The 26,674-nt window shown below is 38.0% G+C and overlaps 6 protein-coding genes across 15 annotated transcripts; 3 read left to right on the plus strand and 3 right to left on the minus strand.

Annotated features, from left to right (window-relative positions):
* Positions 1-861: 861 nt before the first annotated feature.
* LOC108222899 (eukaryotic translation initiation factor) lies at positions 862-7,523 on the minus strand. Of its 2 annotated transcripts, XM_017396862.2 has the most exons (10): positions 7,071-7,445; positions 6,213-6,284; positions 5,598-5,693; positions 5,247-5,474; positions 3,883-3,977; positions 3,270-3,357; positions 2,810-3,160; positions 2,459-2,701; positions 1,312-2,378; positions 862-1,200 (listed from the first exon to the last, which is right to left on the minus strand). In XM_017396862.2, the coding sequence occupies exons 1-9, from the start codon at positions 7,224-7,226 to the stop codon at positions 1,338-1,340; spliced, it is 2,370 nt and encodes a 789-aa protein (XP_017252351.1). In that variant the 5' UTR covers positions 7,227-7,445; the 3' UTR covers positions 862-1,200; positions 1,312-1,337. The 2 variants fall into 2 exon arrangements, with proteins under 2 accessions (XP_017252351.1, XP_017252350.1); XM_017396861.2 differs by having other exon boundaries at positions 862-2,378; positions 7,071-7,523.
* Positions 7,524-9,141: 1,618 nt separating this feature from the next.
* Positions 9,142-10,712, minus strand: LOC108222769 (peroxidase 27). Its single transcript, XM_017396670.2, has 4 exons — positions 10,412-10,712; positions 10,107-10,295; positions 9,847-10,012; positions 9,142-9,712 (listed from the first exon to the last, which is right to left on the minus strand). The coding sequence occupies exons 1-4, from the start codon at positions 10,619-10,621 to the stop codon at positions 9,306-9,308; spliced, it is 972 nt and encodes a 323-aa protein (XP_017252159.1). The 5' UTR covers positions 10,622-10,712; the 3' UTR covers positions 9,142-9,305.
* Positions 10,713-12,395: 1,683 nt separating this feature from the next.
* LOC108222768 (heat shock 70 kDa protein) lies at positions 12,396-14,784 on the plus strand. The gene has a single exon (XM_017396669.2). The coding sequence runs from the start codon at positions 12,655-12,657 to the stop codon at positions 14,614-14,616; it is 1,962 nt and encodes a 653-aa protein (XP_017252158.1). The 5' UTR covers positions 12,396-12,654; the 3' UTR covers positions 14,617-14,784.
* A 128-nt stretch (positions 14,785-14,912) lies between these two features.
* On the minus strand, positions 14,913-26,383 carry LOC108222770 (pentatricopeptide repeat-containing protein At4g30700). 9 transcript variants are annotated; one of them, XM_064093394.1, is made up of 6 exons: positions 23,882-26,383; positions 23,120-23,176; positions 20,582-21,026; positions 19,413-20,434; positions 18,974-19,279; positions 14,913-16,058 (listed from the first exon to the last, which is right to left on the minus strand). In XM_064093394.1, the coding sequence occupies exon 1, from the start codon at positions 26,264-26,266 to the stop codon at positions 23,906-23,908; it is 2,361 nt and encodes a 786-aa protein (XP_063949464.1). In that variant the 5' UTR covers positions 26,267-26,383; the 3' UTR covers positions 14,913-16,058; positions 18,974-19,279; positions 19,413-20,434; positions 20,582-21,026; positions 23,120-23,176; positions 23,882-23,905. The 9 variants fall into 9 exon arrangements, with proteins under 9 accessions (XP_063949464.1, XP_063949465.1, XP_063949462.1 ...); XM_064093395.1 differs by having other exon boundaries at positions 23,857-26,383; XM_064093392.1 differs by having other exon boundaries at positions 23,499-26,383.
* On the plus strand, positions 15,069-16,611 carry LOC108222771 (acyltransferase Pun1). Its single transcript, XM_017396672.2, has one exon. The coding sequence runs from the start codon at positions 15,069-15,071 to the stop codon at positions 16,401-16,403; it is 1,335 nt and encodes a 444-aa protein (XP_017252161.2). The 3' UTR covers positions 16,404-16,611.
* LOC108222767 (cellulose synthase A catalytic subunit 7 [UDP-forming]) lies at positions 17,877-22,788 on the plus strand. The gene is made up of 12 exons (XM_017396668.2): positions 17,877-18,018; positions 18,098-18,499; positions 18,587-18,689; positions 18,789-18,918; positions 19,004-19,270; positions 19,388-19,733; positions 19,807-20,070; positions 20,214-20,426; positions 20,591-20,798; positions 20,896-21,092; positions 21,324-21,677; positions 22,015-22,788. The coding sequence occupies exons 1-12, from the start codon at positions 17,944-17,946 to the stop codon at positions 22,594-22,596; spliced, it is 3,141 nt and encodes a 1,046-aa protein (XP_017252157.1). The 5' UTR covers positions 17,877-17,943; the 3' UTR covers positions 22,597-22,788.
* Positions 26,384-26,674: the final 291 nt, after the last annotated feature.

Consider the following 26,674-nt stretch of genomic DNA (forward strand, 5'->3'; position numbering starts at 1 on the left):
GGACAAAAGAAAATATACTTGTATTGAAAATACAAGTAGTTGTCTTGAAAATGTAAAAACGACACTTAATTTGAAATTCAAATCTAGTCAAAAAATGACACTTAAAAAGGAATGGAGGGAGTAACATATAAATTTTAATCCTGACCGTTTTAAAACGTTTTTAAAGTGGTGTATGTAGTAAAAATATGTTCTAACCCTGATCGTCGGATATTTATCCAAAGATCAGGAACCCGTATGTTATTTAACAGGTCCCCGGCATATCTATGCTAGGGTTCTGGACCCTTTAAAATAGTACAAGAAAAATTAGAGAATAATTCTTTTGAGAGAGGAGTTTAAATTTTTATATTTTTAATATAATAATACATATATTAAATTATCATGTCGTCGTGAATAAATAGCTTTACGAAAGTGATTAAAAACTTTCAAGAGTTCCTTTAAGAAGTCATTTGACTTTTGCACCCATCTTAACTCAATAACTAAAATTAACAGTATTTCTTAACTTTTTCAAAAGTTCGTTTAAGAAGTCATTTGACTTTTGCACCCATCTTAACTCAATAACTAAAATTAATATTTCTTGACTTTTCTGTATAGAAATTTAATACATATTATATTTTTGAGAATTTTCTAAAAATTAAAACCAACAATAGTCGATCAATTTCGAGACATTGTTTGTGTACGAGAGATGTTTTCGGAGAATTTCTAAATATGAACTTCCTACATTATAACTCATCAAAGGACAAGAAATCGAGATGTTCATCTTTATAGAACTCTGCTGCATTTTACAATAAAAGATAGAGATGTCGTCCCAAAGAACAAATAGCTGGACAAAATACCATAATAATTGTACAGAAAGCATCGGGGTAATTCAAGAAACTACTATCACATATGACATCACATTTAAAATTGATGCAACATTATCATCAGTCAAAATAGTATAACAAGCACTTTAAAATTTGCATGCAACATCAGTCGCATTTATGAACTTAGTTCAGACTGAAAAAACTAAATTGCTAGTGTCACAAGCATATAGAGTAACTAACAAGCTAATCAAATACAAGACTGGAACTCCATACAGAGCCATCAATCTCGATCATATGGCATGTGATCAGCCCGAGACCAAAATCCATGGCATTATGCGCCTGCCTATATTTCCCAAATAACACACTCCAGCACGACCTTGAAAAATTATCAAAAAAACACCTGCTCTTCACAGATCAAACTCATGGGATAAGTAATGTGGTTTCCCAGCTTCGTGTAAAAGGTGAGAAATTGTGAAGAGAAATGAAAATGTTCCAATATGAGGTTACATACTTGTACAAGGGAGGGGCTAAAAGTTTCTAGAAAAGGCTCTTGCAGGCCTCAATAGAAGCTGCCTGTGAATCTAAAAACGCTTGCCCCGAAGGACTTGAAGTGACAGTCCCCAGTGCAGCAGAAAGTACATGTTTCTGGAACATGTTATCCTCCATCTTCTTTAAAACCTCCTCGACCACCTTGAAGTCCAGTTGCCCAGCTAAAATTAATTTACCCATAATCTCGCCAAAATTGTTTGGTGCTTTTGGCAAATCTATGCCAATATCATCCAGGTTGGAACCATAGAGAAGACATCCACCCTGTATGTCAATTGCTGTAAGCACCTTTTTTACAGACAAGTACTCTAGGAGCTTGGCAACAGGTTCTACACATGGCGGGATTTTCTCCAGTGCAAGGGAAATGGCCTCCTTGACCAACTCAGCATGGTAACCAGGTGACTTGAGTTCCTCCACACATTGCAAGGCTTCATCCAGTATACGAACACTAAAGTACTCCTCAAGAAGTGAAATTGTTTTTCTCCTAAGCTCTTCCGGGTTCAATCTTACAGAAGAAGTTGTGGGTTTGGCAGCAACTGGTGGCATAGAAACAGTTGGAATCTGTCTGACAGGGGAAGGGTCTTGACGTGGGGATTCAAAACCAATACCATAGTTAGGGCGAACTTGTGTTGAACTACTGCCTTGCAACAAGGCACTAGACCGACCACTAATAAGTCCACCACTACCTTGAGGTAGAAGTCTTGGGTTTGACACAGCTGACTTGCCAATAAATGGTGGTTGAACCCGTCCAACTGGCTGACTAGAATCATTCCTTGGCATTGTTCGAGATCTAGTAACCTCCCAGTTGTCATTATCAATTCCAGGCATACCCGGCATTTTTCTAGCCCCTGGCATTCCAGGCATCATACCTCCAGTACCAGGCCTATGGATAGGAAATCCGCCAGCAGTCATGCCTCCCTGAGCTGCAGAAGGCATGCCACGACTATTTCTTATACTTGCAGTAGAACCTGGGCGCAACTTCATAGTCTTCTCTGCTTCGTTATGAATCTCTGTTATAGTCTTCGCTTTAACCTATATTGAAAAGACGAAACATTAAGAAATGAATTCCAAATAATAAGACAGCATGTAATGGACAAAAGGTCAATATTCACCTCTTCTCGCCTGGGAACCCAGTTATTTGAACGAAGGTCAATAATATCGCGAACCATAAATCTCATTCGTGGGGCAAGCTGTGGGTTCGTTGAGAGGTCCTTCAATCGGAGAAAGTAAACATCATTAATACGTCTAGATTTTGGGCTCTCATCAAGTTGTTTACCAATAGTGTTGAAGAAATGACATATGGCCTCAACATTTTCCTCCTCCGGACAAATCTTATTGTCAGCACCTAAAAGCTCCTATTACACAGAAACAAGAAACATGAAGACCTCACCTCAGAGTTCAGACACAATGCATATCTTAAACAGTTGAGTATTTTAATAGTTATTAGGGTAAGATGAAGGAACCTGAACAATGTGGTGAACAATTTTTTCAGGGACCATCTTTTGCTTCAAAAGTTCTCCAATCAAACGGATGTTTCCAAGAGTCCGCAGCTTGATCATTCTCTCTTTATCTCTACGTTCCAACTCCTGCTCTGGAGCAGTCATTTCCCTTAGTTCTGCCCTAAGTTTGTCAGCGCCTTCGAAGGCCTCTTGGCAATTATTCAACAGAACTCGCTTGAACGTTATCTCTCTGCCACCAGGTTCATCAGATGGAAATGGGGGTAGTTTTTCATTGAGATCAGAGCACAACTCTGCATACATTGGGCAAAAGGTTGGTTCCAACACTGCCTTGTCAAAAATCAAAGATATGACTCCCTGCATTGCCAGAAGACTCCATATTAGAAGCTTTCATAATAGTACAATATAACCTGCGTAACAAAAGAAAAAGAGATCATCAACAGAAATTGGCGGAGCTAAAGCTAACCTTCAGAATATCAGCACTTGTGATTCCAGAATCAATCAGTTGACCCTTTAGAATATCAAACTTCTCCGGGGTCAGCTTGTTCAAAATCCTGCAAGCATCAGCAAAAATGCAAAGCAACTGATGAACAGTGTCTTATTGTTCACATAGAGAGAGCTCCCAAAGTCGGGGATGTATTTTAGTAGTCATATATATGCTAAACTGTTTCCACTTTTAGCTCAAATTGAAGCCTTTAGCTTGTAGGAAAGAATTGAGAATTTGTGGAAAGTAATAAATGAAAGAGAACAATCTACAAAATTATAAATTACAACAGGAGAAGCAGCACAGAAAGTCTTGGCAATTGAAAAGGCCAAACATAGGATGTTAACTTACATAGATGATAGAACCGGAGAAGAGGAAGGAGGGGTTTAAATCTTTTAATATAGGGGATTTAGAGAGAGGGAGCGAGGGGGGGGGGGAGTTGTTGGGGGGGGGGGGGGGGGGGGTACATTAAACACGTGATAAGCAGAACAAGTCTAGCAAATTAAGATTCACAGTGTAGCAAGGGGATGAATAAACCTATATGAAGCCAGCAACCACGTGAAATATTAAAAAGTGCATTGCCAGAGTAGATTACCCTTTTACAGTTTTCAGGACTCGGTCCTTCTCAGACAAATTGCCCCTTTGAACCGACCATGGAACCTCAGCTTTTACAAGAGTAGGAGGAGCTCCCTGATAAATAATAACAAAAAATGCAACAGAGTTATTAGTAAGAGAATCGATCTTCTTTAAAACTAATGCAAACTTAAAACAGATTTATTCATGAACATAAAGCAAAAGAAAATACTTCTTAAAGGCAAACTATGTTAGTAAATTTAATATATATGAGATGCTAGGATATCAGCCCATGAATGTCAACTTTTAAGGACAACTCTTTTTTAAACATAGATTAGATTAGATGTGTGTTGGAAGCCTTTCACCAGCCACAGTGGGATTGCATTTTGACAAAACCACATTTTAAACCTTAAAATTCAGCAGGAACTAGGAATGAGTAATGACTATCTCTAACATTAAAGGCACTGATGTGATTTTTTATTTTTTTTTTGACGGCATGTGCTTGTATCCACCATTGCTAGCGCCCAAAGAATTTTTTATTTTTTTTTTGTTTTTTCTGACTTGCATTTTACTAATCTATTACTCTACCACCAAAGCCATCAAACTCTGGCAACTCCCTGGCAGAATTTCAGGCCTTACCTCCAATTCCAATGACAATCAATCACCACCTACATATTGAACCACACCATAAAATCCCCAATTCTTTTCTCGATTGTGCGGGCGCATAGTAAGTACCAACTCACTTTGCATTGCATTTTCCACCAGCCAGAATCCCCGGACTTGATAAAGGTTTAATAACAACAGATCTCATGAAAACCTCAACAATCAATTCAACATAAAACAAAAGGAAAAATTATTTATTAAGTTTATCCCCTGTGCAGAAACAAACTTCTATATAGAGGAATGAGCGATGATAGCTCCAGCCAAAATCAAAATTCATTACAAAAATTCCCTTAAGCATTGACCTTTTTCAGAATCACACCCAATAATAAATCAAAATCTAGTCCTAGCACCACAACTTTAAGGAGCACAGAAAATTTTTTAAAGGAAGAAGTTACATGCTCAATACATGAAAATAACTAGATCTTATCAAGAGTATCCTACTATAATATATTGTTGAGTGTAAGCCAATTTAAGATTCATCTGTTGGATCTAAAATTTTGAATAATATGAACTGCATAAGTATAAATTTCGAATTCGGTCCAAAATTTAAGGAACCATTCAGGTACGTTTGGATTTAATAACAGTAGTAACTGTTTCATTTGGCCTAGAAAATACAAAGTTATACTTCTTATTAACCATGCATCACAATAACTGTTTCATGATTTGGTAGTATGGGTAGATAAAGTAGGTGGATAATACAGATCTGTAATACGCACAACTCACCCCTTGATTAGAAGAGTACTGTCCCCTACCAAACTGTGAGTTCAGCTGGTCTTGACGGTTGTATTGATTACTGTCCTGCTGTCTCGAGTCAAGTCGGCCGCCAGATTCTCTGTCGCCGATCCAGGACCTCTCCTCCACAGATGAGGGGACTTGCGCAGATCGACCACGCCAATCGCGACTGTCTGGCTCAGAATAACGACTCTGAGGCTGACTTTGTGGAACTGGTGGCTGTAAAGATCATAATAGCTTCATATTTTAGAAAAAATATACATAATGTTGGCTACTATTAAAATGGAAAGCTTGGGATAATCTTTAGCCAATTGAGAATCTAAACAATGGCAAGAGACTTACATTACTTTCTCCATGACCCCAGTTCTGAGCTTCAATAAAAAATTCTGCTTCAACTACTTGTTTAACCTTCAGAATCTCGTCAGTAATGTTTACAGCCTGCAGTACGAAAACAACACTCCGACAATAAGTTCACAAGTATCAGCAGTCCTTGGTTTTCGTTGCACATAAGATTGATTGTCATATAAACCACATACATCTGGATTAGAGTAAATATTTGGATCGGATTGTTCAATTTGGATCAGATTTTTCGACAAGTATCCTAAATACTACGAAGAGGAGAAAAGTCCTACAGCCAAAGAGGCAAAGACAAAGGGATATCGTTCCATTTTGAACCAGTCAAATACAAAATGAGAAGAGGCTATATAAACTGCATTGAGCGAGGATGCAAACGCTGAGGCAATAAGTAACTTAAAAATATATTCACAGGCTTGCAAAAATTTGTATCCTATAGAAAACTGTGAAACATATATACAGTCTAATTGCATTAAAGAGTTAAAACTCAATACAAGGACAGAAGTTTATCCCCAAATTAGAAATATCTCTATACATGAAATAATGACTTGTACCAAAAATTAGCAACAGATGCAGGATAGTTTAACTATTGAGTGATATTACCTCCCTCAGTTGTAATAGCTGGTCCCTTGTGAAGCGAATTCTCTCCCGGCCTTCAAATCGTGAATCACCAGTCTATAATCAATTTTGTAATAAGAGAAAAAAAAAAAAAGATTAGTGCCCAGTTTACACCAATGTTCAATTAAGAAAAATGTGTCAAATGCATCTTTCTCTACTTTAATATACGAAACATCAAAAACTGAATAATATAATCTCTCTACTTTCTGTTAGGCATGAACTGGCTCCCTGCATGCCCAATTTTACCTACATGTAAGTATGTAACAGGAACCACATTCTGGCACCAGCAAAGAATCAGGACACTTCAAAAAATTTGAATTCCTCTATTTTACACCAGCACCAAGATATTTTCATACTCTATTAGGTTTCTCGTGGGAAGTCAAGCCCTACTGCCCTAGAACCTCAAGTTCCACCTTTAGACAGCATATAACTCTCAAACTTAATAGTATTGTTTTGTATGTGAGTTCGTAATGGCAATTTCTCTTACATGCCCTCACCTAAATTTCCACACTGCTTTCAAGTTTGGTCCATTCTTTTAATGTATAAATCAGTTCAAAAGGAAGCAGAAATAACAAATTTAAAGGCTCATAAACAATACCAAATTTGATTTTACAGTCTTTCCACATCAAAACATATCAGTACTAACACGTGATAATTAAAAGCTAAAATATTTCAATTAGCACCAAATTGAATTACAAGAAATCCAATACAATTAGGAGCTGTATTACAATTCGAACAATTAAAACAGCTAAACAGCCTCCAAATCACCGAATCGAATAATCAAAACAAGAAATTGATTGCACATAAACCTAGATCCGCGTAGAGAGATAGAAAAGGTTCAACCTTGATGGGAAAAGAGCCGCCATGGGGGCGAAAAACAGGGAGATCAGCAGATGCAAAAACGGAAGACGAAGAATCGAAGCGAGAGCCGATAGTTTTGCCACCTCGATTACCGCCACCTGGTCTCAAACTCAACACCGTCGGATCAGCTTGCTGCATACCTATTAAGTGATTACTTTTTTAATCGATCGAAAACGAAGGAAAGATAATAAAGTAGCTCAGAGTCGGCGATTTAGATGCGCCAAATCTGGATACCTAGATATCTAGAGATAAATATGTAGGGAGAGATTCAGAGAGATTGGGAGAGAGATGGGGAGAGAGAAAGAGTGTTTTTGTGTTACTTTCTCTCCTCTGTGAATAGAGAGGAAAGAGGCGCAACGAAGAGAATGACAAAACCCTTTTTATTTAGTGCCCGTCCCCTCTTTCTGCCTCTCACTGTTGTCCACTATTTTCCATCTCTAAATTTTTTTTACTTTTTGCAGCTATATTATTTAACTTTTTATATACATTCTCCGATTTTACTTTGGATTTTGATCTGCATGTCTGTTTTAACCTTTGCACATTAATTATTATTATTATTTAAGAGTATTATTTTTATCATTTAAATTTTAAATCTACATTTTTATTCACTAAACTGAATTATTAAAAAGTCACATATAATAATTATTAAAATAATTTATAGAAAAAGGTAGAGGGTCCTTGTTCGCAAATAAGTTCTAACCAGCTTTTTAACCTGTGCAAAGCACGGGTTGTTTTGAAAAAAAATTCAATATATCTCATATTTTATTGTTCATCTTTACTAAATTAAGATTATTTATATTATAAACGTAATATTTGTTTGTATTTGAAGTCATATCATCATTATGTTAGGTTGCCTCCGGTTTATGGCTTCCTTTTCTAAGAAAATCGGTTTCCATTTTTCTTGACCCGTTGACCCGTTTGTGTAAAAGTTCAGAAGCACATATAAGAAGCTGAAAATTACATCTTTTTATCAGGACTTCTACTTTCTTTCGAACACTTTAATATATTTGTAAGTCTAGATTTACTTCTCATTAATAGTCCACTTTTTTATTTTAAGAAATAAGTCACTTTTTTAAATTTACCCAAACGACCCCATGTTGATGTATATATACACATATCCTCACTATTATGATATTTATTAAAATATAAATACAGAAAATATACACTATTAAAATTTTATTATATAATTAAAATACCACTCACCTAAAATTATTGAAAATTTGTTACTAAAAATGAGACTCTTGCCGAATTAGAGTCTTTTGTCATATATAATCGACCGAATTAACGGATTAATCGATAATCAGAAGGATTTTGATCCGATTTGGTAAAATCCGGTTAAATCGATGTCTACTTGGTAAGAGATTTGAATAATAGCCATAGCTCGAAAATCAGCGAGAATACAAAAATTTATGGGGAAAAATTAAAGTTTAAAAACTGATTATATATTATTTTAACATGTATAATATTAGATTAATTTCAAATAATGATCATGTTAATATTTATTTTTTAATAAATCATAATTATAAATATTATATACTTATGTGTATTGGAGTTTTAATTATAAAGTAATTAATGTATATTAATTAAGAGACATTAATGTCTTATAAATATATGTTAGTATAAAAAGTCAATAATACCCTCACTATTTATGAATATATATGTATAGTGTGGAAGGGCAGTTTAGTCTCAACGAATTAAATTACTCATACTTGTTCTATTAGATATATAATAGATTTTCTGGCAAAAAAAAAAGATATATAATAGATATGTCATGGAGATAAATTTAATTTTTTTAATATAATACTTCTTTTATAAAATTTATGACAACATATTCTGGCGTTAATGAATTAGGATTTGTAGGTTTTTTCTCACGGGGTTGGCCACAAAAAAGTTAACACGGCACGATATTGTATTTATATTTTTAGAAAAATTATAAATATATAACGTTAAAAACTGATATTTAGAACTTTTTTCAGATATGATATTAGAAATATTATTACTTGGAATTGTTCATAAAATTTTCATAAGATTGTCGCTAACAAACCATATATCATTAAAATTTAAATTGATTGCGATGAGATAATTAGCATTAAAAAAAAGGGTAAATATACATTATCATAAAAAAAACAAAGGGAAGATTCAGCGGAGATGCATGAATAATCGAATTTACAGTAAAATGAGAATTTTCACTTAAATCTTAATGTACTAATAATCACATTAGTTAATTCTGGAGCAGACTTTCCTTATTTCACCAGCACTTCCTGTAAGCACTCCAACCCTTCCCATTTTAACCATGGAAACACCAAAGTCCTTGAAGAAACTTGACTTGAAGTGCTCAGCTTGATGCTTAACATAAATCCTCGTCTTGGAGTCATTAAGCAGGGCACTGTCGGATTGAAAAAGCCCCCTTCTCTTCGCAACCAAGGTATAATAGTTTTTATCAAATGTCTTGAAACTTCCAGGATCCATCTGTACCAGTGTGGTCTGATCATTAGGCTTGCATTTTTTCTTCAAGTTGACAATGTAGTTAGAATCCAAACTCGGATCCGTGTCGCCCTTGCCTGTGAAATTGTAAAGACGGTTGGTGAATGCACCGCAGTGTGAAGTTCCAATTGTGTGACCACCTGCACAAACATTGAAACATATATAAGCTTATGACTTGTGACTTAACGTGACTTATCTCATAAGTTGGGAGTTTAAAATGTCTGTTTGTATAATGCTACTGCATTTAATTTCTCAATTTATTCTCTGAAATTACCTGATAACACGACAAGATCTTTTCGACTGAGGCCTTTTTGTTGCCAGCCTTGTATCAACGTAGTTATATTGGAAAACGGACTTGGTAAATTTGTTAAAGCTTCAGTAGATATGGACACTCTTCCGTCTCTCCGCCCTGTTTCTACTTTCCATGATGGACCTTTCAACTGACAAAAAAGGAAAAATGATTTGTTAACTATTAATGTCACTGATATAGTGGATACTGGTATCAAGAAAACGTCGATGAATTAATATGAATACCGCTACAGTTGCATCCCGAGCCACTAAGGCGACTATATCAGCACAAGAAACAACACCAGGACATGCTTTTTCGACAGCTGACTTAGCTCTGTCGATGATCTGATACCCTCTAAGGCTTAGATTGGGAAATGAATCCTTCTCAGCTTGACTATTCTGCGTCGAGTTTAGCAGTATTGAACCATCACAGCCCTGCAAATGACAATACAACATGTTATCAGTAGCTATTCGTACAAAATAAATCAAACACATCATCAAAAACAAATGCTATTAGTATGTGAGCACATGTCTGCATTATACTCGCGTACCCTGACAAAGCAATCGTGAAAATGCATTCTTAGCAGAGGGCCTCCGAGAGAAGGAGCAACCGCCATGACTTTATCCATCGTCTTCTTCACTATGGTCTCCACTTTAGGACATGTTTTCTTGTAAAACCCTACTTTCAATCCCTGCCCATCAGCCATGCAAATCAAAAATGCCAGAAGTAACAGCAGTACTGAAAATTTTGCAGTAGCCATCTGATTGACAAAGATAGCTTGTGATTAATGGTAATCTTGTTTTGTGATGAAAAAACATGCTAATCCAATCCCATTTTATAGACCCTCAAAGTTGTAAGTAACTAATTAAGAAGCCCTTGAACAACAGTTGTCTTAATTTACATGTAATTGATATAATTAAGCTAGTGAGGATTAAGTATTTGACTTTACTTTGTATAATCTTGATTAGTGCCAACTGTATCACCAGCTCATCCAATCATCCGATCGTGCAAGTTACTAAAATGCTGCACAAAAGAATCATGTATATAAAGTTATAAACGCATAACCAAACTTTAATTGCTCGATAATTTATAGTTTGGACGGAAGATTATAAATAATAAATTGCTTAGAAGTAGTTGAGCCTGTTGAGGAAAGTCATAACATGCTTGATTAGGCGAAGAACAAGGAGTTGATTAGTTCGAGCAATGTAATTAGTTATTCAAATTCGAGTTGGATACTACATTTGTAAATTGAACTTCAACGGTGTTATTTATGTGTTGCTGTTGAGTACACAAGTTCAATGCTATTCTATGGTGTCGAATCTTGTATGCGTTGTTTGAGTTCAATACGTGTTGACCAGGCTCGACATGGATTCTATACATTATAAATGATGGATTATATGTTTTGGTTTACGTAGGTGACCTTTGTCGCATTTTAAAGGACATTTGAGAGGTTGTTAATTATATGGTTAGGCTCTTTTGATCAGAGCTCGTAAATTCTAACAGATCGAGTGTGCCTGTATTACCATTTTGGGAGGTTTGAGGAACCACCGGCTCTAAAACTAAACTGTGGAAAAATGAGTTGAGTTCCGACCGCATGCAGTACCAACAAAGATGATTTGGGTACTGGCTACTGGCTAGAGCGCAGCTCAGGTAGTAGTCACCAACATGTCATCTATTTTTATTTTATTTTTGGCTAAAATTTGAAAGACAAATCTCTAACTCATCAAAAAATAAAAATGAAGATATTGATTTCCTCTGCAATCCCGCATTGATGCTGCAATATTTAGAATACTCAGTTGTAAAAATAGTTTAGAAATCTCATACTTATGAATAAATATTTTTTGTGAGAGGTGAGCACGAACATTGCTATTTATCCGTCACACACCATCACTTATAAAATACCAAAAATGTTAGTGATACGAGATTTTCACAACTCTCAAAATATTGTAAAATTTATTTTCAACGGAACTAATACATTGCAAGACATTTGAACACACAAATAATAACTCAACCCGAAGAAAATAAAAAAAATTTGAAGAAACATTTTTTCCACAAAAGTTGATTTTACTGAAGAAGAAATAAATAAAAGAAGAATTTATTAATAAAAAATTAAAAAAAGAAGAAAAGAAGTGTTTTTTGAATGAAGAAGGTGGGGGAGGGAGAGAATTAGGCATGTGATAGATATAAATAACCGACACTTTCAGTTTCACACAAGTTTCCCCAAATCAATCTACAATTACAATATAGATTTAAAAAAAATTAATTATAATAAAATCAACTTTTTAATATTATCAAATTATATATCTTGTCCAAAAATTAATTACTCCTATAATTTATAAATAAAATTTCTATATTACAGTATCAGGAAAGCTGTATTTATATATCTTCTGGGACCCACTGTGGCCCAGAAGCATGCAAGTCTGCCGCGTGTAACTCCCACCCAGACACCTCAACATATCTCCTTCCACATAACGTTATCTCCGCCACCTTTGAAACTTCAAAACCCCAAATTACCCCCGCAAACCCCAGAAACTAACAGAACAATCTCGACCTCTCTCCACAGCACTGGAGCCCCTTTTAGTAAACTCAACCCCCAACTCCCCCTCTCTAGAACCCTCCCGCTTCATCTCAACTCCTCTCACTTCCTCTGTCTCTCCCATCTTCTCGTCTCTTCTCTCCCAAACTCACTCCTATAAAACCCATCCCACACATCAATCTCACTCCACACTGAAAAACAAACATAATAAACAAACAAACACAAGAACAAAAGCTTTCTGTAAGTAACTGATCACGATGGCTAGCAAAGGTGGCAAGGCGATCGGGATAGATCTCGGCACCACATACAGCTGCGTCGGCGTCTGGCAAAACGACCGCGTCGAGATCATCGCCAACGACCAAGGCAACCGCACCACCCCCTCCTACGTGGCCTTCACCGACACGGAGCGCCTCATCGGCGACGCCGCCAAGAACCAAGTCGCCATGAACCCCTCCAACACCGTCTTCGACGCCAAGCGCCTCATCGGCCGGAGATTCAACGACCCTTCCGTCCAGTCAGACATGAAGCTCTGGCCCTTCAAGGTCATCCCCGGCCCCGGCGAGAAGCCGATGATCGTCGTCAACTATAAAGGCGAGTCAAAGCAGTTCGCCGCCGAGGAGATTTCTTCAATGGTCTTAATCAAGATGCGCGAGATTGCAGAGGCGTTTCTAGGGCACAGTGTGAATGATGCTGTTGTAACGGTTCCTGCTTATTTTAATGATTCGCAGAGGCAGGCGACGAAGGATGCGGGGGTGATCGCGGGGCTGAATGTCATGAGGATAATCAACGAGCCGACTGCGGCCGCGATTGCTTACGGGCTCGATAAGAAGTCGAGCAATCGCGGCGAGCAGAACGTGCTGATTTTTGATCTTGGGGGTGGGACTTTTGATGTTTCGTTGTTGACGATCGAAGAGGGGATTTTCGAAGTTAAGGCCACTGCGGGTGATACTCATTTGGGAGGGGAGGATTTTGATAATAGGCTTGTGAATCATTTTGTCACGGAGTTTCGGAGGAAGAATAAGAAGGATATTAGTGGGAATGCGAGGGCGTTGAGGCGGTTGAGGACGGCGTGTGAGAGGGCGAAGAGGACTCTGTCGTCGACGGCTCAGACGACGATAGAGATTGATTCGTTGTACGAAGGGGTGGATTTTTATACGACGATTACGAGGGCGAGGTTCGAGGAGTTGAATATGGACTTGTTTAAGAAGTGTATGGATCCGGTGGAGAAGTGTTTGAGGGATTCCAAGATTGATAAGGCTCAGGTTCATGAGGTGGTTTTGGTGGGAGGGTCTACGAGGATTCCGAAAGTTCAGCAGCTCTTGCAGGACTTTTTTAATGGGAAGGAGCTTTGCAAGAGTATTAATCCTGATGAGGCCGTGGCTTATGGAGCGGCGGTCCAGGCCGCGATTTTGTCGGGGGAGGCTAATGAGAAGGTGCAGGACTTGTTGTTGCTTGATGTGACTCCGTTGAGTCTTGGCCTGGAGACGGCTGGGGGTGTGATGACTGTTTTGATTCCGAGGAATACTACGATTCCTACTAAGAAGGAGCAGATTTTTTCGACGTACTCGGATAATCAGCCTGGGGTTTTGATCCAGGTTTATGAGGGTGAGCGGGCGAGGACTAGGGATAATAATCTGCTTGGGAAGTTTGAGCTCACTGGAATTCCTCCTGCGCCTCGAGGTGTGCCTCAGATCAATGTTGTGTTCGACATTGATGCGAATGGAATTCTGAATGTTTCGGCTGAGGACAAGACTGCTGGTGTGAAGAACAAGATTACGATTACTAATGATAAGGGGAGGTTGAGTAAAGATGAGATTGAGAAGCTGGTGAAGGAAGCTGAGAAGTACAAAGCAGAGGACGAGGAGGTGAAGAAGAAAGTGGAGGCCAAGAATGCATTGGAGAATTACGCATATAATATGAGGAACACTATAAAGGATGAGAAGATTGCTGGGAAATTGGATGCAGGGGACAAGGAAAAGATCGAGAGTGCGGTGAATGAGGCTATAGAGTGGCTGGAGAAGAATCAGTTGGCTGAAGTGGATGAGCTTGAAGACAAGCTGAAGGAACTTGAAGGACTCTGCAATCCGATTATCGCGAGGCTGTACCAGGGCGGCGGTGGTGATGTTCCGATGGGGGGCGCTGGTGATATGCCTGGTGGTGGCTATGGTGGTTCCGGTGGCTCTTCTGGTGCTGGGCCAAAGATTGAGGAAGTTGACTAAGTGGATTGAAGAGAGTCTTGAGCAATTAGGAAAGCCTTTGTGTTATGAGTCTTATTGCTATGTTCTGTCTTTTCAGTCGAGTTTGTAGAATGTAGAAGTTTAGTACAAGTCAATGTAATGTCTCTGAAGAGTTTGAGTTATTGCAATAAAAAGTAGTGTTGGTGTTAATCTCCATTTTACTTGTTAAATTGTTATTATCAACTTCAAAACTATGACCAATTCAGCATCTTCAACTAAATTTCTCAGCTACATTGCTAGATAGTTGTGCTCCATTATGCCTAATGAAGGCCTAATCATTATAATCAACAAATATAATTAAGGTTTATAAATCATATCATCAGAATATCTTAATACACAACAGTTGTCACTAACTCAAGTCAACTAGTTTGTTTCATCTATATATGAGTTTTCTGGCTTAATCCTCTTCAACAAATAAGTAGCTTTCTTGTATAATGATGAAGAGCAGAAGTGCTATAGAATCAGCCACCAGGCAGCTGGGTTCAATCTTATCGACGACATCACAAACAGTCATTAAGCCAGCATTCTCAACACACCCTGACTTGAAACGATACAATCTTTCCTCCAGAGATGTATGCACTCCTGATATTTACATCCCTATGGTTCTTTTCTTTCCTAGCTCATCCGTCTCGCCTCGCGGAAGCATGAATAAAATCAGCCATGCTGAGCGTCTGAAACGTTCCTTGGCGCAGACCCTGACTTCGTACTATCCATTTGCGGGCAGGTTGTCAGGTTCCGGAAATTACGTCAATTGCAATGACCATGGTGTGGAGTTTGTCGAGGCCAGAGTCAGTTGTGGCATGTCTGAAATCCTGGAAAATCCGGCTGATTATAGCTATGCTGAAGATGACAGTTTAGGCCTGCTCTTCCCACCAGGCTCTGTGTGGGATGGATTGAACATGAATAACAACAATTCCAGCCCTTTAATGGTTGTTCAGCTGAACCATTTCGACTGTGGAGGAATAGCATTGGCTGTCAGCATAACACACAGAATCACAGATGGTTGCGGTGTCAACACTTTTCTCACACACTGGGCAGCCGTGGCTAGTCAATCAGGCAAATACGCGCAGCCTCATTATGCTTCCTGGCCATCTGTTGATTCAGATCTACCGCTAGTAGAATCCTGCTCACTTCAAAAGAGCTGGATTACTAGAAGGTTTGTGTTTCACAACTCAAGCTTAGCGAGGATTAAAGCAATGGTTGCTAAGCAGGGACTTGTGGAGAATCCCACAAGAGTCGAAGTTCTGACATCACTCCTTTACAAATCTTCAATAGCTGCTTCACACTCTGGCTTCAGTCCTTCCGTCCTGATCCAGCCAGCAGATATGCGCGCTAGACTCATGGTCCCGGAAACTGCTGTTGGAAATTTTTACTGGCGGTACTTTATAGAGGTGAACCAAGAGAGTGACACGAAATTACCTACACTGAACAATCAAATAAAGAAAGGGAAAATGGAGCTGAAAAACATGGACTTGAGCACTATGGATGATGCTAAAATACTAGGCTTAACAGTCATGGAATACATGAAGAAAAACTACAACATATATATCTGCAGCAGCTTATGCAATTTTCCTCTCAATAAGGTCGATTTTGGGTGGGGGAAGCCGGTGAAAGTGAGTCTTGCAGAGGGTGGTTGTACTAATAACTTTCTTCTGATGGATACCCCTGGCGGAGATGGGATTGAAGCAATGGTTTGTTTGGATGAAGAAACAATGTCCAGATTCGAAACTGATGAGGAGATTCTCAGAGCTACTTCAACTTTGCAGTGATGAAACATTAGACTTGCATTCATGTGTGTTTTTATCGAAGAGATTCATATTGAATACAATTGCTATGAATTTCAGTTGTTTCTTCTATGTTTGAGAGTATTTTCATAATAAGCTTACTATTTACTTGTTGGTGAAAGGTTGCTAATCTTTTGAGGGTGAAATGCCAGCTTATCAACAACCAGATAAACAGCTTTATTATTTACTGTTCATTGTTTGAACTCAATGAGCAACGGTAACATTTCTCTCCCCCTGTTCTCGACTGTAATGTAATTTGTATTAGGGGTTAAAAATTTAAGTTGGTATTGATAGAAGAAAAGGAAATCATACTTGCTTTCTGAAAGACAATGAAATATGACCACTCTAAAAAGGACAAAAAAGGCATCATGTTTAATCTTTTTTCACTGATTTCAAATATTCACTCGTGCATTCTTGAATATAAATGTCTTTATAAAAAAAGTATTCATTTGTTCATATTCCTCATTTGGACGTATTTAATTATTCCTTAATACTTTATAAAATATTTTTTCTTCATAAATTTAGCAGGCTCGTTCACGCATTTATTCACTTGTTTTCACTCTTCACGAATCTCCCTGTCCAATTCATATTGGGACAGTACGTAAAAGAGGGCTTTTTTATTTATGAATAAGAAGTTAATTATAAGTGAAAAGTAATTTATATTTTATGTATTTAGATATTTTTTTTATATTTATAATTTGTTGAGTATAAAAGATATTAATATGATAATAAATTATTATAAATTATCTTTTGAAGTGTCATGTTAATATTTACAAAATCAAATTTTAAAAATAAAAATTAGTTATTAAAAAAGATTTTGGACAAAATTGACTTATAAATTCATTACCCAGACAGAGGAATAAGCTGACATATAAGTCCACAAGAAGCTAGTTTTTTAAGCCCAGTCAAAGCCACTCCTGTTTTTCACTATTTTTACATATATAGATAAATAAATAATTTTTTAAACATAAACAATAAACAAGTACTTACTTTATACAACAAACTTGCTCAGAAGTCTCACGTTACTGTGATCGTATACCACTCTTTTTTGTTATTAAATGGCTCCTTGCAACCTACGGCTAGCCAGAAATATAAAAACACCCTTGACATCAAAGACACAAAATACTAGAATACTGACAACACCAAACTTTAAATTTTCCATCTTTATTCAATAAATATCTGTAAAACTTTTCTAAAAATATATGACAGAATTCGTAAAAAATATGATAAAGTGATTAGAGGGCGGGGCATGTTGGTTGGAAAAGGACAGAAATAGTAGTTGAAACAGAAGACGAAGCTTAACTTCAAGGCAATGGAGACTCTGCAACTAATCACAACAACAACACACCTATACATTAATCTGGTGACTCTGCTCATGAGTCCTCACTAAGCTATCACTAGTCCCATGCACTGCATGTTTTTTAAGCCTCCTTGTTTCACTCATTTAAAAAGAAGCCTCCCATAGCTAGCATTTTCACAATACGCCTTTCGGCTTTCTTTCAAGGTGATCTGAACAAGGGCATCGATGGAAGCCAGTGCTGGACTCGTTGCAGGGTCTCATAACCGCAATGAGCTTGTTGTCATTCATGGTCATGAAGAGGTTTGTGATCATAGGCAAATGTAGGTTTTGTCTATTTGGTTCTTGATTGACTTGTACTAAATAATTTTATGTGTTGCAGCCTAAGGCTTTGAAGGATCTGAATGGTCAAGATTGTGAGATATGTGGAGATGAGATTGGAGTGACGGTGGATGGGGACTTGTTTGTGGCGTGCAATGAGTGTGGTTTTCCGGTTTGTAGGACTTGCTATGAGTATGAGAGGCGTGAAGGGACTCAGGTGTGTCCTCAGTGTAAGACGAGGTACAAGCGTCTTAAAGGGAGCCCCCGGGTTGAGGGAGATGAGGATGAGGAAGATGTGGATGACATTGAGCATGAGTTCAACATCGAAAATGAACTGAATAGGAACAAGAATATTGCAGAAGCTTTGCTTCATGGAAAGATGAGTTATGGAAGAGGACTCGAAGATGATGATGATAATATCAATGCTCAGTACCCTCCAGTCATAGCTGGCCGATCACGCCAGGTTCATCAAAACTCTGTGCATATGCCTCCTTTGATTTAACTGCTACTTCAAATATTGATTCAGAAACTGTATATTGCATGCATGCAGGTGAGTGGTGAGTTTCCGATATCAAGCCAGGCATATGGAGATCAGGGTTTACCTTCTACACTACATAAACGAGTGCATCCATATGATCCAGTTTCGGAGCCAGGTCAGTATGTTTTCCTATATAAGTATATATAGTATGCTCATTATCTATCGATGTTATATAACAGTTAAGAAGCTAAAAATATGATCTCTAAACCTACAGGAAGTGCACGGTGGGATGAGAAGAAAGAGAATGGAGGGTGGAAAGACAGAATGGATGATTGGAAAATGCAGCAGCAAGGCAATCTTGGGCCACATGAAGCTGATGACTTGGGTGACACTGACATTGCCATGTATGTAGAAAATTTAATTTACGCAGCTAGAAAAATATAAGTTCAGTTGACGTACAGTATGTTAATATGTGGATGAACGCTGCAGGTTGGATGAAGCCAGGCAGCCACTCTCAAGGAAAGTTCCGATTGCATCCAGCAAGATCAACCCTTACAGGATGGTGATAGTGACCCGGCTTGTTGTTCTAGCTGTGTTCCTCCGTTATAGAATCCTTAATCCAGTGAATGATGCATTCGGACTCTGGCTGACATCAGTCATCTGTGAGATCTGGTTTGCAGTCTCGTGGATTCTTGATCAGTTCCCCAAGTGGTTTCCCATTGATCGTGAAACTTATCTGGACCGTCTTTCTCTAAGGTACATAATCTAATGTCCAAAACCAAGATCAACAAAACTGAAAGGTTTATTACAGCTGCATATATGATCAAATTGCAGTCAAACAAATACAACGAAATTGATAAATTCTTGATGCAGGTATGAGAGGGAAGGTGAACCAAACCTGCTGTGTCCGGTAGATATCTTTGTCAGTACTGTGGATCCCTTGAAGGAACCTCCTCTGGTTACAGCCAATACGGTTCTATCTATTTTAGCAATGGACTACCCAGTTAACAAAATCTCATGTTACATATCTGATGATGGTGCTTCAATGCTTACCTTTGAAGCGCTATCAGAAACAGCAGAATTTGCTCGGAAGTGGGTTCCTTTCTGCAAGAAATTTTCTATAGAGCCCCGAGCACCAGAGATGTACTTCTCACTAAAAATTGATTACCTCAAGGACAAGGTCCAGCCAACATTTGTAAAGGAGCGCAGAGCTATGAAGGTTTGATTCTGAATTTGAAATATGTCGATACTGCTTGTATTTTAAGTTACTTATTCTGTGGTATTTATGGCAGAGAGAGTATGAAGAATTCAAGATTCGAATCAATGCACAAGTAGCAAAAGCACTGAAAGCTCCTGCAGAGGGGTGGATCATGAAAGATGGAACACCTTGGCCAGGAAACAACACAAAGGATCATCCAGGCATGATTCAAGTCTTTCTAGGACAAAGTGGAGGCCCTGATGCAGAAGGAAATGAGCTTCCTCGCCTTGTTTACGTTTCTCGTGAAAAGAGGCCTGGGTTCCAACATCACAAAAAAGCTGGTGCTATGAATGCACTGGTAAGAATTCATAAATATATTATCAATCAGTCTGCAGATGCTGCCTTCTCAAGATGTATCTGATACTTATGCATGTGCTACAAACTATCAAACCCTAATCAAGATCCAGCCTCACAAGTTATATGTTTGTTCTATCTCTGCAGGTACGTGTATCTGCAGTCCTTACAAATGCTCCCTTCATGCTTAACTTGGATTGCGATCATTACCTGAACAACAGCAAGGCGGTCCGAGAGGCTATGTGTTTCTTGATGGATCCACAAATTGGCAGAAAGGTTTGCTATGTCCAATTTCCACAAAGATTCGATGGGATAGACAGGAGTGATAGATACGCAAACCGAAACACAGTCTTCTTTGATGTAAGTTCCTACAAATAACAGAAAACAAAACTAATAAACTAAAAACATGTCTCATGCCTTGTGAGAATCCTTCAAAAACTAACACATGAAAGTATAAAGAACTTAGTACAGTACATTGATAAATTATGTGCTGCCTTACTGATACATTTTATCACCTTTGGTAGATTAACATGAAAGGTCTGGATGGAATACAAGGCCCAGTATATGTCGGCACAGGATGCGTCTTCAGGCGACAAGCTTTATATGGTTATGCACCTCCAAAGGGCCCCAAGCGCCCAAAGATGGTTAGCTGTGACTGTTGTCCATGCTTTGGACGTCGCAGAAAGCTTGAAAAATATTCTAAAGATGGCGTGAATGGAGACAGTATTCAAGGTCTTTGTCAATGCTCTTCTATATCACGAATAGCTGTGAATGTCAGACTCCATTCTATCTTAGAATTTCCTGATTAAAAAAATTACTTTTGCCACAGGCTTTAATGATGATAAGGAGCTCCTGATGTCTGAAATGAACTTTGAAAAGAAATTCGGGAAATCAGCAATATTTGTAACTTCGACTTTGATGGTTGAAGGTGGCGTTCCACCTTCCTCTAGCCCCGCAGCCCTGCTAAAAGAAGCCATTCATGTAATCAGTTGTGGCTATGAAGATAAAACTGAATGGGGTTTGGAGGTAAATGTCCCCCTTAACCCTTCAATCATTGCTTTAAAACTAAAAGAGAGAAGAATATGTTTGAGCTTATAACAAGCACTACAAAGCCTTATACCTAATGCAAAATCATAGTTAAAAGAGAACGAGGCTTGATCGAATTATCCACTTGTGTGTTAGATATACAATAGTCATTTGATAAGCATTCTTATACTTATGAATTAACTACTTCAATAAACATTCCTCTCCATGCAGTTGGGTTGGATCTACGGCTCAATTACAGAGGATATTCTAACAGGGTTCAAAATGCACTGTCGCGGGTGGAGGTCCATATACTGCATGCCAAAGAGGCCAGCTTTTAAAGGATCTGCTCCTATTAACCTGTCAGATCGTCTTAACCAGGTGCTACGTTGGGCTCTAGGGTCTGTTGAGATCTTTTTCAGTCGACATAGCCCTCTATGGTACGGTCACAAGGGCGGAAAACTTAAATGGCTAGAGAGGTTTGCTTATGTCAACACAACTGTCTATCCGTTCACCTCCATACCTCTGCTTGCCTACTGTACCCTCCCTGCTATCTGCCTCCTCACAGGAAAATTTATTATGCCAGAGGTGAGATTTTAAAGTTTCCTAACACAAACACTCATGACATGGATGATAGAAATGCACTAATTTGCTTTGATCAAGGACCTTGGTCACAACATGCTTTGTCAGAGAAAATTGAGTTTAACAAAAAATTAAGCGGGATACTCGTTACTTGTCATACCTGCATCAACATTATGAAAATATGTACCTAGAAACAAGCAAAGTTGTGGATTTTAAAAAAATTCCAGGGACCTCTTTTTCCAAATGACCAAACAGCAACTAAAAATAATATAAATGATCCCATATTAGGATATAATTTCTTGATTTATATTCTACTCACTCTATCATTTTGTTCTTCATCCAGATAAGCACTTTTGCAAGTCTGTTTTTCATAGCTCTGTTTCTCTCGATCTTTACGACTGGCATCCTTGAGCTAAGGTGGAGTGGAGTGAGCATTGAGGAGTGGTGGAGGAATGAACAGTTTTGGGTAATAGGTGGTGTGTCTGCACATCTCTTTGCTGTTGTACAGGGGCTTCTGAAGATATTGGCGGGAATTGATACCAACTTTACTGTAACATCGAAAGCATCTGACGATGAGGATTTTGGGGAGCTATACGCTTTTAAGTGGACTACCCTCCTTATCCCTCCAACCACTCTTCTAGTCATTAACCTAGTTGGAGTTGTAGCTGGAATTTCTGATGCCATAAACAATGGATCCCAATCATGGGGTCCTTTATTTGGAAAGCTCTTCTTCGCCTTTTGGGTGATTGTACATCTCTACCCATTCCTAAAAGGTCTCATGGGTAAACAGAACAGGACACCTACAATTGTCATAATATGGTCTGTGCTATTGGCTTCTATTTTCTCTTTGCTTTGGGTCCGTATTGATCCATTTGTGTTAAAGACGAAGGGACCTGATGTTAAGCAATGCGGAATCAACTGCTGATTTATTGGCTTTTGTCCTCTGAAGATCATGAAATCATCAAAAACAGGGTTGCAGAAGGAATAAATCCAAACTGAAATGTAATGTTTTGATAAGTGATTTTCCTGTCAGTTTTGTATGTGAATAGGAAGTTACATTGCGAAATTTGTAAGAGTAATTCTACATGGTTTGGAAATGTATTGAACTCTTTGGCTATGTCTGTTCCTGAGATCAGTAGTCCCTGGACTCTTAGCCTATTAGTTTTCAATATTTCACTAAATTCATTGCTTACAATATCCTAAAAAATTTCAGTAAGCTCACATTCACTAAAATGTACAACAATTAGGGCGGAATCAACATTACGATTCTCAGTATTTTACACAAATAATAAGGCATGCTAAGAAAATGGTAGAAACATAAACACAACAGGCAAGGACAGTATAAAATATTCATGATATACACATGCATAATAGATTCAAGAACTGGCAACACTACTGAGTAAATTAGGTAACAAAAGAGATTTTAAAATTTTAAAACGAGATAATACCTTTCAACTCCAATTGCACTGAAGGTCTCCTCTACTTGGTATATATCCATGGGATGACTGTCTTGGAAACACAAATCAGTGAAGATAATGTAATAATAGAAATAATGAAACAAAAAGATATCTATTGATTTTATGTTTTTTCAATGGTTACATCATAAGAAATAGAAGAAAATGCATATTGCTACTTTTGCCTTTTAATAAATACCTTCAGCCAGATTTTAAAAGTGCAAGCTATTCACTGTTCTACAAATTTTAATATGTTTAAAAGTTTTCACAAAATTGTTACTTGTATAAGATAAAGAAAGGACACATCCTACTAGGCATGCTTTCATATGATGAATTGGTTGTTAACTCACAGCAACAATAGTATGTAACAGACCTTGTCAGAGAGCTCAAAATGCCCATTTAATAGAAAACATATGTTGCAATAGAGTTGCCACAAATAAATTTGCAAAATGGATAGAGGTTGAATGATGATTCTTGATACAAATGAAAAAATAAACACACTGAAGTACATAAGCAAGCAACCAAGATCAAAGATATATAAGAATCAGTATCCAGAAACTTTAGCAAATGTCTACTTCAGAAAATGTTATAAACATGAATAAGTTGATGCCTAAAACCTTGAGAAGATGTTCACAAACATATTAATTTAGTTCATTAATTTGCTAATTAATTTATGTAGTAAAATCGAAAAATTATAATAGAATAAGAATTAAAATATAACCACTACGTACCCTAAGCAGATGCGATGCTGCATACCTTTACTAGCATAGGAAACTTAAATCACCAATAGTCTCCACAAGAACATACACCATCTCTGAAATGATGAAACCTATTGGCATCCCTCACAACAATAACTCTATTAGTGATCTTGGATGCAAATTTCGTAAAATTGTGGCAGTCTAAACAAACGCGAAGATTCTTGAATATTCTTATCTCTGTTCCTGGCTCAGAAGATATAAGACCAAAAGCAATGGCCAGTTTTTCACTATGAACATTCACCATTAGCTCCTTTTCTTCTTCCTCGACATCATGAAGTGCCATTACAGTCTCTGTCTGAAATCCAGCATTCCTCATCTTACCCATCAATTTTTCAAGCATTGCATAGATTGATTCTGCTTGGGGGTGAGACTGGTCACTAGATGTGAAGACATGCGGTAACTTACCAACCTCAATCAGAGTGCACCCTGGCGTTTTTGCTAGATTTCTCTTTTTGACTGCTCGTCGAACTAAGGCAGCCTGAGGATAGTTCTGTTCAGCTGAATAGATGTTCGAGAGTAGGACACGGTAGCCAACACTATCAGGATCCAACTCAAATAACTTATCAGAAGCAACCCGTGCAAGGTCAGTGTTCTTGTGAATCATGCAAGCACCGAGCAGTGCCCCCCAGACAGGAGGACCTGCATTATAGGGCATCGTCTCTATGAACTCCAAAGCCTTATCTAGCTTACCTGCACGACCAAGCAAGTCTACCATGCAAGCATAGTGCTCCGCTAAAGGCTCAAAACCATGATCATTAACCATTTCGTGAAAAATCTTCTCCCCGTCACTCACCAAGCCTGCATGGCTGCAAGCATATAATATAGAAAGAAAGGTGACCCCAGTTGGGGCAACTCCAGAGGCCAACATTTCTCGAAACAGTTTCAGAGCTTCGTGCCCATGCCCATGGAGGCCATATGCTGAGATCATGGCATTCCAAGTCACTGCATTCTTACTCGGCATCATGTCAATTACCCGCTGAGCATCTTCAAGACTTCCACACTTCGCATACATATCAGCTAATGCAGTTGACACATAAATATTGGACTCAAACTTCTCTTTGCTTATTAATTCATGGATCCATTTTCCTAGGCTTAAAGCGCCAAGTTGAGCACAAGCCGAAAGTACGCTTGTAAAGGTTACAGGATTTGGAGTGACTCCAAGTGCTTGCATATTGCGGAAAAGGGATATTGCCGTTTCTGTTAGCCCATTTTGAGCATAACCTGATATCATAGCATTCCAAGATTCTAAGCTTTTAGTTGGGGACTCATCAAAAAGCTTCCTTGCATATTCAATCTCATTTAGGCGACTATAAACAGTAGTCAAAGCAGTCGAAACTGAAGAATTTGTAACCAATCCACATTTAAAACTAAATCCATGAATTGACCATGTAAGATCTAGATGACCGAAGGGATGATGTGCTGGTATTAAACCAACAATTGTACTTGAATTAACCTTCTCCCCCGATAAAAGCAATCCACCGAAAAGAGACACCGCAGAAGCAATATCACAATTGCTAGAAAATCCAGAAATCATAGCATTATAAGATACCAAATCCGGCTGCTCAATCTGCTCAAACAACAATTTCGCTGGCACCATCTCTCCACATTTCGCATACAAAGAAATCAGCCCCGTAAGAACATAAACATGCCCATCCAATCCATTCTTAATCGAAAACCCCTGAACCATCATCCCAGCCCCCAACTCCTGCAACTCAGCAGCCGCCGAAAGAACCACAGCCAACGTAGTCGAATCAAACAAACTCCCCCTCACAACCATATCACAAAACACCCTAATCCCATCCTCCAACCACCCCTTCCTCACCAACCCAGAAATCATCGTATTCCACAACACCGCATCCCTCTCAGGAATCCCATCAAACACCTTACAAGCATACCCCACCTTCCCAAAATTCAAGTACATATCAACAAGACAAGACCCCACAAACAAATCCCCCACAACCCCATCAACAATTGCATTCCCATGAACCAACATTCCCATCTTTTCGCAACTAAATTGCGAACAAGCCGACACAGTAAACGCATAAGTATAACAATCAGGCTCAAAATCACAACCCCCCCTGATCCCCAAATACAAAGAAACACATTTTTCAGGCAAATTATTCCTAGAAAAGCCCTTAATTAGCACATTACACAGAAAAAGATCAGGATTCGGCACTGCAGAACAGAGCAAACTAGCTTTACACACAGCATTGAAGTCACAGAGCTTCTGGGTCAGTTTAGTTACAGTGATCAAGTCATTGTAGAGTGAGTTGTGAATGATTTGGGCGTGTGTTTGGTTGAGTTGAGACAGGTTTGTACATTGGTTGATCTTGTTAAGTAGATAGTTGCGTGTTGCAGAGTTGTTCAGTGCTCTGTTTATCATTAGGTTCTTTCTTTTTTTTTTGTAAAGATCATTAGGTTCTTTCAAATTTGATAAAGATGAGATTTTTGTGTTCTTGTTTTCTATCTCATGTTTTGGCGGAAGCACCAATTCGAATACTTGAAATCGAGATTTTATAGCGTATTTTTGAATGCAGAAATCAAAGTGATGCACGTCAAATTTGAAAAAAATTTGAACTCGAAAAAAAATCATATTAAATTAATATCTTAAAAGTTTTATTAGGTTAATGTATATATCAAATTAAAAATTCTAAATTTAAAAAAAAAATGAAATGTAAAAGCGAAGATTAAAATTAATAGGTGAAAGAAAGATTAATTGGAGTGATCGAGAATTAATCGAATCATTAATTGAATAATCGTAGATTTAATTAATTTAACAAGTTAATCGGTT

This window comes from Daucus carota, chromosome 5 (assembly GCF_001625215.2).
Source record: "Daucus carota subsp. sativus chromosome 5, DH1 v3.0, whole genome shotgun sequence".
NCBI classification, from domain to species: domain Eukaryota; kingdom Viridiplantae; phylum Streptophyta; class Magnoliopsida; order Apiales; family Apiaceae; genus Daucus; species Daucus carota.